At 40.0% G+C, this 13,498-nt stretch overlaps 1 protein-coding gene across 5 annotated transcripts in view; it reads right to left on the bottom strand.

Moving 5' to 3' along the window:
- Positions 1-13,498, bottom strand: part of LOC127450404 (DENN domain-containing protein 4C-like) — a 124,491-nt gene that overhangs the window by 44,398 nt on the left and 66,595 nt on the right. For all 5 annotated transcript variants that reach the window (XM_051714498.1, XM_051714517.1, XM_051714508.1 and 2 more), the window contains exons 13-15: positions 12,324-12,469; positions 11,714-11,752; positions 9,275-9,405 (exon numbers count right to left, since the gene is read on the bottom strand). In XM_051714498.1, the coding sequence (XP_051570458.1) occupies positions 9,275-9,405; positions 11,714-11,752; positions 12,324-12,469 (316 nt within the window). The remainder of the gene's footprint in view (positions 1-9,274; positions 9,406-11,713; positions 11,753-12,323; positions 12,470-13,498) is intronic.

Genomic DNA, 13,498 nt, shown 5'->3' with positions numbered 1-13,498 from the left:
AAACTTCTAACAAAAGTGGGGCCAATTCTGTAGCATAGGATCTAAAAAATTCTGCGGCAAAACCATCTGGCCCCGGAGCCTTGCCAATAGGTAGGGACTTAATTACCTCGTTAAGCTCCTCCAAGGTTATCTCAGAATCAAGAGAGTTTTTTTGCTCAATAGTCAGTTTAGGAAGATCTAATGGTTCCACAAAGTTTCTAATATCTTCATCAGTAGATGAAGACATGGAAATATAAAGATCAATATACAGTTCTTTAAAGGTATTATTAATATCAATGGCTGAGGTAAATATTTCACCACCAGCAGATTTCACTGAGGAAATGGTAGAAAAAGACTCTCTCTGCTTTATATATCTAGCCAAAAGCTTCCCTGCTTTGTCACCCGACTCAAAGTATGACTGTCTTGCCCTGAATAACCAAAACTCCACTTTCCGCTACAAAATAGTATTATATCTATATTTCAATCGGGTTAATTCTCTGAGGCCATCAGATGACATTCGGCGCTTCAGCTCTGCCTCGGCACTTTTAATATTTCCTTCCAACTCCACAAGTTCTCGTGCTTTGGATTTTTTGATGAATGAGGCATACTGTATGATCCGGCCCCTAAGAACCACCTTAAGTGCCTCCCAAGCCACGCCCACAGAGGATACTGAGGACCAGTTGGTCTCCATATAAACACTGATTTCAGTCTTTAACATTTGTTGGAAATCAGGATTGTGTAAAAGGTATACATTAAGGCACCAACTATATGATTTCTTTTTCTCTATATGTGGCATCACCTCTAAACTCACCAGGGCGTGATCTGAGACTAAAATGTTTCCAATTGAGCAATCAACAACAGATGAAATAAGGGATTTGGATATAAAAAAAAAATCTATTCTAGAATAAATCTTATGGACTGATGAAAAAAATGTATAGTCCCTACCGGATGGGTTCAAAAGTCTCCAAATATCCGAAAGACCAAGATTTTTACACATCCTGTGAAGCGTCAATGTTGCTCTAGGGGGTTTACACACTTTTGCTTCACCGTGATCAAGGACTGAGTCCATCAAAAGATTAAAGTCTCCTCCCAATATTATATCATGAGGGGTGCCAGCAGTTTGCAACATCCCTTCAAGAGCTATAAAAAAGCCTCGATCATCAACGTTAGGTGCGTAAATATTAGCCAAAATCAGACTTTGCCCTTGAATTTCAGCTAAAACAATAATTACTCTTCCTAATTTATCTTTAATCTGTTTGAGAAATTTGAATTGTAAATGTTTATTAATCAATATAATGACTCCCTTGCTCTTACTTGAGCCAACACTAAAGAAAACATGTCCACCCCGTATCTTCCCAAATTTTTCAGCTTCCTGTGGGGAGAGATGTGTTTCTTGAAGAAACACTATATCATATTTCTTACGTTTAAGAAAAGTAATAACCTTCCTTCTTTTTATGGGGTGCCCCAACCCATTCACATTCCATATGGAAAGAGACAACTTATTCATATTAACATCTGAAATATTGATATAATAAAAATAAAAAATTGTGTGTGAAAAACAAAATTATGAAGACCACATTCCCCCTTAGTGAAACAATCAACCCCCAAACATCCCCTGGAACAAAACAAATAGAATAAAGATAAATGTGCGCATTAACCCCGCGCACGACAGCACCCACCGGCGACAATCCATCTAAACTCAAAAGGTCCATGAACATCCACCAGTCCCCACGACAACTCTGCCATTGGACTGCTCAATTTTGCCTCACAAATTTGTGAGGCAAAATTACATAACAGAAAATACTTTGTGAAATAAACCCAGTTAATAGGAAGAATGAACACAAAAAAATTTGTAGATTCATTCACAAAACTGTCTCAAGGATGTGATCTTCCACAAAACAAATTCCAGCTGATATAAAACCGTTCAGATTCCTCGGACAGACAAACGAATGTTCTGTGAGCCGGCTGTTATGAGTTCAGCAGATGACGTAATCATTCAAATGTCCCGTAAAAAAAAAAAAAAAAAAAACTCAAAACAAACTCCAGCCAGCAGGAGGAATAAGCATGAAGAACGAACAGATTAATCCACAGCTGTTCTAAAGGAGTGTTATTCAACAGAACAAGCTCCAGCCGCTAGGCGGAATCAATACAAAAAGAAACAAAACCGGAATCCCGGTTCCCCGGATGGTCGAGTCAATTCACTCGGAGGCTGCATAAAAGTATATACCATGACTTACATAATCCGTCAGCTTTATAAAAGACATCCTTTGTGTGAGCATGTAAATATTTTGCGGTCATCCGTAGTGTCCACTCTCAAACTGGCCGGGAACTTCAATGCAAATGTAATCTTCCATCAATGCAAAAGTTTCTTTAAGGAAAAGTGTTATTCACAAAACAAGCTCCAGCTGCACGGCGGAGCCAATGCAAAAAACCCAAAATTTCACCCAGCTTCCTCAACAGTTAGGTACACCGAGTCAGGCCCACTCACATAAGAAACATCCAATGATTTACTCAGTCATTTATTCTATAAAAGACATTGCCAGATTTGGACATGTGAATACTTTGTGACCGTTTTTCGTTTCTATTCTCAGTTTGGCAGGAAACGTCAGAGCAAACGAGATCTTTTTCTGATGTAAGAGTTTCTTACATTCCTTGAACCAATCGCGTTTCTCTCTCATCAAACTCGCAAAGTCTGGGAACAAGAAAACATTATGGTTCTTCCAAGAAAGCTTCCCTTTGCTCCTCACCTGGCGCAACACAAGATCTTTACCGGATGATCTCAGAAATCTGGCCAGAATCGATCTGGGCCTATCTCCCTCAGCAGATCTGTGAGCTGGGCTCTGTGAGCTCGCTCGATTTCCAGCTTGTGGCCTGTTATGTCGAGCAGACTCGGGAAGAGCTCGTCCAGAAATTTCACCATATCTCTGCCCTCCTCATGCTCAGGAATTAGCGGATAATTCCCTCTCTGAAGATTCCAGAAAATCGATTTGTTTTTCAACATCAGACACTCTTGTACCTAACTCAGAGAATTTTATTTCCATCGCCGTGATCGATCGACGTATTACAGCGAGATCCTCCAAGTCAGCAAGAATCTTCGTCAACATCATCGACATGTTGGGTAACTGACGCTGGATCTCCTCTCTCGCCGCGCCATCCAAATCGAGTCCCCGGTCTGTAGGCCTGTCGGGGCTTTCATCCTGAACACGTAAGTGTCTTTTAATATCTCCAGAGCCCGAGGATTTTGACTTCTTTGCCATGTTTTGCAACAAAGGACAAATGTGTAACTGGGTGTATCAAATTTCACCAGCTTATAAGATGAAAATAATCAAAAATTCAGCAAAGTGCGCAGAGCTCGTCGCTCACACGTCTGCTCCTTGCATGGCGTCCATTTTCATAGTTAACATCTTTAATGAGGGAATGAACTACAATCCCTTATTACACGGCTCTCTGGAATACTTGATTCTGTTTGGTCAATGCCACCATCTAGTGGTCTGATATGTGGATGTGCGGTTGTTACTGAGAAATATCAGACCACTCATCTGGGTATTGCGAGCCATCTTTCCTGCTTCTCGGATCACTGTGCGATTTCTACAAGTAACCTAATAAAATAATTTAAACTCAAATCAGTTGTTATGTTGACACATATTATCCTTGATATACTGTATACTATCACACAATGCACATGATACAAAAAAAGAGGTGCACATAGTGTGTAAAGAGGGAAAATATAATAATAGTAATGTACAGACGTCATAATGCAAAAGTCTATGAACTCACTGATGCTCCCAAGCATGTAATAGCGCTATGGATAGATTGTTATGAGGTATAGACCATCTAGACCATAATTCACTTTACCTCGCACACACAGTGTGAGAGCAGTATGTGAATGTCAAAGGTAAAACTAATGAATGGGAGCATTTTGTGTGTATGTGAGAAGTAAAGATATTGAATGGGAGTGTGTTTTTGTATATGTGAAAGGTAAAGTTAACAAAGGTAGAGTGAAAATAACAACCTCTTATATTAACACATATAAGAGCTTGGTTGTTGTATATTCTGGGTTTTTGCTGTGTACTGTATACACTAAATCTATATGTTCAATAGATTGACTAGAATTAGACTTTTTTTTGGTCCTTGATAGTGTTCATTGTAAATAGAATTTGCATTCTGCAGACATTTAAGAACTCACAAGTTCAATAATGAAGAAGTCTCTGTGTCTAATTACCAATGACTAACAAGTTTGATCTGCTGAATAGCCAGCATTACAGGTTCTATGAAGATTGTCTGGACTAAATTTCTACTGTCAGGGTTTGGAGAGGTGAGAAACACAAAGAGAGAAGTGAGAGGCAGAGAAAAGAGAGAATGAGATGCCCATTACAGAGCCAACAGTGCCAGCAGAGAGCAAAGTGCTTGGCACCGCTACTGCAGCCCTGCACGCTGGGCTCCTTCTCAAGGCTGGACTGTGAGTGACAGGCAGACACAGCAGAATGGAAATAGTTATCGCTGGCCTTGTGCTAATGGATAAAGATGCTTTAGATGTGATTAGGGCTGAGGGAGGAGTAGGGTGGGCGAGAATGGCAACTAGATAAAGTGGGTGTGGACAGAAAAGTTCAACAAACAAGCTGCCTTGAAAAGTAGCAACCAGAGTTGCAAATTAAGGGTGTTGCTACAGCTAATTGAAGTCATTTGTCTTTTACTCCTACTTTACTAGATCTTTTAAATATTGTTTGGCCACAGCAATCTTTACATGATTACAGTGCAAACAAATTCATTGATTTAAAAAAAAAAAAAATTATATTATAATTTTTAGAATTTTAATTCTGGCACAAAGTTACTTTTATCCAAACATTCTTTTCAAACTTTGGACAAAATAAATTTGGTGCCTGAGTGATGGGTTGCTCTCTTTTTATCTACTCTTGATATGAATGGCAATGATACTAGTTTCATTTTTAATTAGATTCCTTTTTTTATTTCTGATGTTTACTTGAATAGTTAATACTGACTACGTTTAAATGAAAAAAAGAAAAAGAAATTATTGCGAGAAAGCACCGTACTGTGAGAAAGCAAAGCAGTATTCAATTAACATGTATTGTATAAGCAGTGTACTCTTTACTCCCATATACATGTGGTTTGCTCAGTAAGCAACTTTCTCCACAGCAGCGTAATTTTCCCGCAACACTTGTTTAAATAACAAACATGGTATCTGAGAAAGACTTCACTATTTTATTCCCCATTGCTTCGCTTTATTTCCAGATATTCCAGAGTTGTTGCTGTTTGTTACCTGACCTGCAGTGAAATTGGGCTGCAATAGTGGTTTTTCTCTCTTACGTAAAACTCCGGCATTCCCCCATTGTATGAATGCATATACGGAATCAGAATGCTTACACATACAAGGAATTTGTGTTTGTGACAGGAGCTTCCAGTGTACAACAAAACAAAAACAACACAAAAAGAGCAGCAAGACATAGATAATAATAAAAAAATAAAAAATAGTTATACACATACGTACATACACAGACACACACATATATACATACACGCAAACACATACATAGTGCAATCTAATACAAATCTGTTATCTGTTATGTACAGTGCAAATACAAATCTGTTATGTACAGTGCAAATATTTTTTGCTTTTTGTTTTTCCAGAGGAATGAAATGGCAGAAGAGGTTGGATGTGTTGGATAAATATAAAAAAAAGACTAAACTGTGTATTGCACATGGTTATTGCTCAATGGGGCAATTTAACTGTTCATGAGATGGATAGCCTGAGGGAAAAAACTGTTCCTGTGCCTAACGGTTCTGGTGCTCAGAGCTCTGAAGCGTCGGCCAGAAGGCAACAGTTCAAAAAGGTAGTGGGCAGGGTGAGTGGGGTCCAGAGTGATTTTTCCAGCCTTTTTCCTCACTCTGGAAGTGTATAGTTCTTGAAGGGGGGGGGGGGCAGGGGGCAACCAATAATCATCTCAGCAGTCTGAATCCTTTGTAGTCTTCTGATGTCTGATTTCATAGCTGAACCAAACCAGACAGTTATTGAAGTGCAGAGGACAGACTCAATGACCGCTGAGTAGAACTGTATCAGCAGCGCCTGTGGCAGGTTGAACTTCCTCAGCTGGTGAAGGAAGTACAACCTCTGCTGGGCCTTTTTCACAATGGAGTCAATGTGTGTCTCCCACTTCAGGTCCTGTGAGATGGTAGTGCCCAGGAACCTGAATGAATCTGCTGCCACAGTGCTGTTTAGAATGTTGAGGGGGGTCAGTGTTGGGGTGTTCCTCCTAAAGTCCACAATCATCTCCACCGTTTTGAGCATGTTCAGCTCAAGGTTGTTTTGACTGCACCAGACAGCCAGCTGTTCAACCTCCCTTCTGTATGCAGACTCATCGTCATCTCGGATGACAGTGGTGTCGTCTGCAAACTTCAGGAGCTTGACAGAGGGGTCCTTGGCGATGCAGTCATTGGTGATGAGGGAGAAGAGTAGTGGGGAGAGCACACATCCCTGGGGGGCACCAGTGCTGATTGTAAAGGTGATGGAAGTGAGTTTCCCCTGTCTCATAAGCTGCTGCCTGTCCGTCAGAAAGCTGGTATTCCACTGACAGATAGACACGGGAACAGAGTGTTGGTGTAATGTATTCTGCGTATAGCTGGGATGATGGTGTTGAAAGCCAAACTGAAGAAAGGATTCTTGCATATGTCCCTGGTCTGTCCAGATGTTGCAGGATATGATGCAATCCCACGTTGACTGCATCATCCACAGACCTGTTTGCTCGATAAGCAAATTGAAGGGGATCTAGAAAGGGTCCAGTGATGTTCTTCAGGTCGACCAACACCAGTCTCTCAAATGATTTCATGACCACAGACGTCAGAGTGAGAGGTCTGTAGTCATTAAGTCCTGTGATTTTTGGTTTCTTTGGGACAGGAATAATGATTGAGCATTTGAAGCAGCATGGGACTTCACACTGCTTCAGTGATCTATTGAAGATCTTTGTGAAGATGGGGGCCAGCTGGTTAGCACATAATCGAAGACACACTGGTGAGACGCCATCTGGGCCTGAAGCTTTCCTCGTCTTTTGTTTCCGAAAGACGCAGCTCACATCATCTTCACAGATCTTAAGTGTAGGTTGAGTGCAGGAGGTGTTGGTGTTTGTGTGAAGTGAAGGTCAGAGTGGGTGTGAGGTGTGAGATTGGGCCTTTCAAATCTGCAGTAGAACACATTCAGGTCGTCAGCCAGTTGTTGGTCCACCACAGGGTTGGGGGTAGGAGTCCTGTAATTTGTGAGTTGTTTCATGCCACTCCACACTGATGCAGGGTCGTTAGCTGAAAACTTGTTTTTCAGCTTCTCAGAGTATCTTCTTTTAGCCACTCTGATTTCCCTGTTCCTGGCCTGATTGTACAAGACTTTATCCCCACCCCTGTAAGCATCCTCTTTGGCCTTACGAAGCTGCCTGAGCTCTGCTGTAAACCACGGTTTGTCGTTGTTGAACTTTAAATAAGTCCTAGTAGGAATGCACATATCCTCACAGAAACTGATATATGATGTAACAGTATCTGTGAGCTCATCCAGGTCTGTGGCTGCAGCCTCAAAAACACTCCAATCAGTGCAGTCAAAGCAGGCTTATAGTTCCTGCTCTGCTTCATTGGTCCATCTCTTTACAGTCCTTACTAATGGCTTGGTTGATTTTAATTTCTGCCTGTAGGTTGGAAGAAGATGAACCAGACAGTGATCAGAGAGTCCCAAAGCTGCTCTAGGGACAGAGCAATATGCATCCTTTATTGTTGTGTAGCAGTGATCCAGTATGTTCCTGTGTCTGGTGGGGCATGTAATGTGCTGTTTGTATTTTGGCAGTTCACGTGTGAGATTTGCTTTGTTAAAATCCCCAAGAATAATAATAACTGAGTCCGGGTATTGTTGTTCCGTGTCTGTGATTTGATCAGCCAGCTGTTGCAGCACCGCATTCAAACACACATTTTTTGCGATATAAACATTCACCAGAATAAACAAGGAAAATTCCTGCGGCGAGTAGAAAGGCTTACAGTTAATAAAGAGCATTCCAAATTAGGACAGCACATCCACTTTAACGTTGTTACATCTGTACACCAACTTTCTTTGATGTAAAAACATGTTCCACCGCCTCTCGTTTTCCCCATTAACACCGCGATGCGATCCGCTCTGAACAGCTGGAAGCCCGGCGGATGTAACACGCTGTCCGGAATGGCTTCACTCAGCCAAGTTTCTGTAAAGCACAAGGCAGCAGAGGTTGAAAAGTCCTTGTTTGTGCAGGTGAGGATATGTAGTTGTCCGTTTTGTTAGGAAGAGAGCGGAGATTCGCAAGATGAATGCTCAGCAGCGTTGTTCGAAAGCCCCACCGACGGAGTTTGACCAGTGTACTGGCTCGTCTTCCTCGCCTGCGTCTCCTGAACAACAAAGCCGTGCCTCCAACTAAAATGTCTAGCAAAACGTCTGAATATTCAAAAACCGGGAAAAGACTGGTATAAGCTGTCGAATGTTCAGCAGTTCGTCTCTGGTAAAACTGACTGGAAAAAGATTACTAAACACAGGACAAACAAACAAAAACAACAAAACAATAGGAGCGTTCCACACCGAAGCTGCCATCCACGGCACCATCATGATGTATCATTACATTGGTAACAGACCATATTACATTGGTATATACAGTATAAATAGGGATAGTTATGGTGTATGTGCTTTAAACTATACCTATACCCACTGTACTCCCAGAATGTTGAATTCTTTCCGCTTTGTTGACTTGTTGTCCATCCTATGACTTTAGTTAACCAGTCTGTTCACGAACACACGCACTCCTCAAAAACCTGTTAGAACGGCGCTTATGTGTTTATATGGCCACATTAAGCCGCGTTTTCCGGGAGAAACCTGGATGTGGTAACCATATCTCTTAATCTCTTAAATGGTGAAAGGAAATCTGTGTTCTTGTTTCCATGATGTTTCAGAATGCTGGCTTCTGCAAAAACCCTGGAATAAACAGTTTTCTTAAGTGCAAGTAAACGTGGTCACCGTTATTAGATCACTAAAAACTACAGGCACTGTTTTCCTTATTTGTATCTCTGTTAAATCGGTTTTATTTGATGTATTGCTTTTAACTTTTTTCTTTGTAAAATGTTTACGTCTTGTGGCTATACTTTTGAAACAGTATGTATTTCAATATTTACAAACTAGCCTTACACTGTAAGTGCCTTACTGCACTTACAATGTAAGGCCAGATTGGTATCGGTAATCATACAATTTTACTTGTATTAGTATTGAGACAACCCTGTATGTGGGTACCTGTATTTTAGAGGGGGGCCAGGGCCGTCTTCCTGAGAGGGTTCGGGAGGCATGACGAAAACTGTATGCTCGCTCTTCAGCGACTCGTCCAGTTCCATCAACCTGGTCTCCTCAAAAGACTCACCTTCCACCTGTGCAAAGTATTAACAATCTTAACATCAACAGGTAAAGTCATTCATTTGTCTGTTATATGAAGGAACTGGTCGGAATATTTTTAAACTCTAATGTGTTTGATAAAAATAGTAAGTGGAAATTCAAAGAGCTAACTAATATGGTCTGATAATCTCATCAGATATTCTGTAAAGCCTCTTTTTTAGCTGTTCTTTTCAGTAAACAATGCACTCAAGGCTTGTTATCCATCAGCCTGCAGAGAGTTCCTGGAACTTTCCATTACTCTCTTCGCATTATTCTCATGCTCAAGGTGTTTCGATTAACCAATGTGCCCAGCAGCAGATGGCAGAGTTAATTATTGACTCCACTAAACCGATCGCTCTGTGTATGAAGAGTAACGGCCATCTGTTCTACATCTCCCTTAAAGCCCAAAGTATACTTCATCAGACGTGAATGCTAGGCCTCTGCGTACAGGATGTTTAATGCAAATTTCGGCATCAGCAAAATGCTTAAGCACTGAACATGTGTGGCCCAATTTTTTTTTAATGCACAGAATGTACATGCACCTAAAATTATTTGCACTAATTAGTGGGTCCACAATGTGACAACACTCACAACTGAGCTGTTGCTTTCACGAAGAATGGCTAGAAGAAGATGTAATTGCTGCTAAACACCAGGAGACAAAGGTAGAAACAACAACAGTGGATGTAAACGTCAAGAGCGTGTGTGTGAGGAGGTAAAGAGATACTGCATTTGTGTAACTCGAGTCTGAAGGAATATAAAGACATCTTTAATGGTCTAAATACATGAAGATAAACAGTCCACTATCTCATAGCAGTTGTAGCTCGAATGCGGCAACATCCTAAGTATGCGTGCACAGTCAAACGAAGTATACTTTGGCTACCTTTAGACTGTATGCAGAAGCTACACATTCGCATCAAAACCTAAGTACACTTTGGGCTTAAACTCCAGGTCTAAACCAACGTCATGTGACATTTCTGTGGCACTAGCGTCACCAAATTAAATTGCAAAAATGATATTTTCAAACTGGTTTCCTGAACAATAACCCATCTGGGATTGGTTGGACATACAGACAGTCGTGCACAAAACTCATGTCATTGAGTCAATGTTGCATTGTCAAGATTATTGGGATGCACAAACAAACAGAGCAATGTTTTGAAAGTGCCAACAGTGTTTACACTTTTCGGGAAAAACAACCAACAAACGGCTTTCTAGGGCTGGGCGATAAAACAGTATCGATATTTATTGAGAAAAATAAATTTTTGATATCGATGATAAACTTTTCAGTAATTTTCAATATTTAGCCTTAAGTCTACACTAGACTAAAAATGTGAGCAATTCGGCAAAGTTATACACACAACTAGCAAACTGAATCACAGTCATGAAATTAGTCTGTTAAGAAGAATTAGCAGGCTAGCAGCTACATAGCCCTGCTATCATGGATACCAGTAATGAGGCTAGCTAGCTATCCGTCTAATATGATTTTGTTGTGTACCACACAATACAGCACTGAAAATGCCATACAGCTATCGACTGAACACAACAGCAATGCCAACATCAACACATGTTGCTGTATATTTATGTACTATTAAGTTAAGTTTTTTCATGATTCATGGTGCTGTCACAGACAAGAAAGTGTTTCTTCTTCTTGGCAGTTGGCAATCCAGGTTACCACCACCTACTGAGCTGGAGTGTGGAGCGTTACAAGAAAATCTGTCAGTGGAGTCAAACATCAACTGAAGATGATGAAATTGGCCGAATTTCATCGAAAAGAGGTCACACACACCTTATGTAGGATTAAGTCCTAAACTGTTTATATTTTAAAGGTAGTTTACCCTCTGGGGTTTACTTGTAAACAAGCAAGTTATTTTTACATTCATTCTTGAGGTCTAACAAACATGTGGAAGGCAATTCCTCCCCATTAATGATATGAAATGTATACTGTGATAAATATTCATATCGAATGAGATGAAAAAAAAAAAACATTGTGATAATATTTTTAGTCCTATCGCCCAGCCCTACGGCTTACTGATGGTTGTCTCTGCATATAAAGCTGTAATAGGAGAAAGTATTTTAACATCGAAAAAATGACACACTTCAGCTTTAAAACTATTATTCCAAAGTAGATCTGTGGTTAGTAAAAGGGGTCAGTTTTATTATCAGCTCCATCTGCAGTCATCTGGGTATCTAGCGTAAAAATAACCTTTTTGTTTTGTTTTGCCTTACATTGGGTGCAACACTAATCTGATGTGGAACATAACACAGTAATGCCTTATGGAAAGGAGCTGTAATGGAAATAAGACTCACCTTTGTGCCCTTGTCTGTTCCTTTGTCGGAAGGGAAAAGCTGAAAGAGAGACATGGGGAACAAACTGAATCATAGGAAACTCTGCATCCTTCACATTGGGGAAACTAGCTTCCTATTAGTACTTCAGGAAAGAAAGTGCTTCAACAATGTTCTAACAGTTTTTTATAATATTTGGGTTTATTATAATATACTGTTTACTATACAATAAGCTTTGCTGCTTAATACAGTTAAAGATCTGTGTGTGTGCAGGGGCATATCAACTAATATGCCCCCCATGCCCCCCTACTTTTAATAATATCCTCTTTAATTTTTGAGAGATAATCATTAAGTTACAAATGTTTAATTTCGCTTGGCAAGCTACAAAAAAAATAAAAAATAAATAAAAAAATTGTAACTGGACACATAAATTAAAGATCAAATTAAAGCCTCTGCCAACCATTGGACTGAATTAATGTGACAGGCAGTACGAAGTTATCTTACTATGGCTACTGCACGTTCCCAGCCTTTCAACAAAACAAATAGGACTACTCTGTGAACATCACATAATTAATACTTATGAGCCAAACTCATAATTCTCAAAGTGTTCCTTTGCCTCTGTGTGTATGCTTACTTTCTCAATGCAGTCATCAAAAAAGGCCAGGCCGGTGTCCTTGTCGCTGACAAAAGTACATTCCTCTATGAATCGAATGAAGATTTGGGTCTTTGTTAGCTGAGAGTAGAACTTCTGGTGAGCACGGTCTCTACTCTTCAGGAATCCTAATGAGAAAACCAACATCAGTCAATGACACCGATCTGTTTGAGAAACTCATTATTTTTGCAATTACAATTATAGCTCTTTGCCCTTAAGACATGACTTTATATAAAAGATATTTAACAAAGTACTCAATGTGAATAATAAAACAAATGTGAGCTTCTTAAAGCCTTAAAGACATGTTCCGAATATCCCAGAAAATGGTGGTGTGTATATTTTTGGATATTAAAATACTTTGCCCTATCTCAACATAACCCCTTAAACTCTGGTGCATTTTTGGGCTGTTGCCTGCAATTTTTTACACTCTTTAAAAAAAATTATTTTAAAAGCACACCATTCACAAACAGTTGAAGTCAGAAGTTTACATACACCTTAGCCAAATACATTTAAACTCAGTTTCACAATTCCTGAAATTTAAATGCAGAAAACATTCCTTGTCTTAGGTCAGTTAAGATCATTACTTTATTTTAAGAATGTGAAATGTCAGAATAATAGTAGAGAGAATTATTTATTTCAGCTTTTATTTCTTTCATCACATTCCCACTGGGTCAGAAGTTTACATACACTTTGTTAGTATTTGGTATCATTGCTTTTAAACTGTTTAACTTGGGTCAAATGTTTTGGGTAGCCTTCCACAGGCTTCTCACAATAAGTTGCTGGAATTTTGGCCCATTCCTCCAGACAGAACTGGTGTAACTGAGTCAGGTTTGTAGGCCTCCTTGCTCGCACACGCTTTTTCAGTTCTGCCCACAAAATTTCTATCGGATTGAGGTCAGGGCTTTGTGATGGCCACTCCAATACCTTGACTTTGTTGTCCTTAAGCCATTTTGCCACAACTTTCGAGGTATGCTTGGTGTCACTGTCCATTTGGAAGACCCATTTGCGACCGAGTTTTAACTTCCTGGCTTGAAATTTTGCTTCAATATATCTATATAATTTTCCTTCCTCATGATGCCATTAATTTTGTGAAGTGCTCCAGTCCCTCCTGCAGCAAGGCACCCCCACAACATGATGCTGCCACCCCCATGCTTCAC

The sequence above is a fragment of the Myxocyprinus asiaticus genome, chromosome 2, assembly GCF_019703515.2.
Source record: "Myxocyprinus asiaticus isolate MX2 ecotype Aquarium Trade chromosome 2, UBuf_Myxa_2, whole genome shotgun sequence".
In the NCBI taxonomy this organism is placed as follows: domain Eukaryota; kingdom Metazoa; phylum Chordata; class Actinopteri; order Cypriniformes; family Catostomidae; genus Myxocyprinus; species Myxocyprinus asiaticus.
The sequence above is the reverse complement of the archived record's forward strand: the minus strand, read 5'-3'. Positions and strand labels throughout refer to the sequence as shown.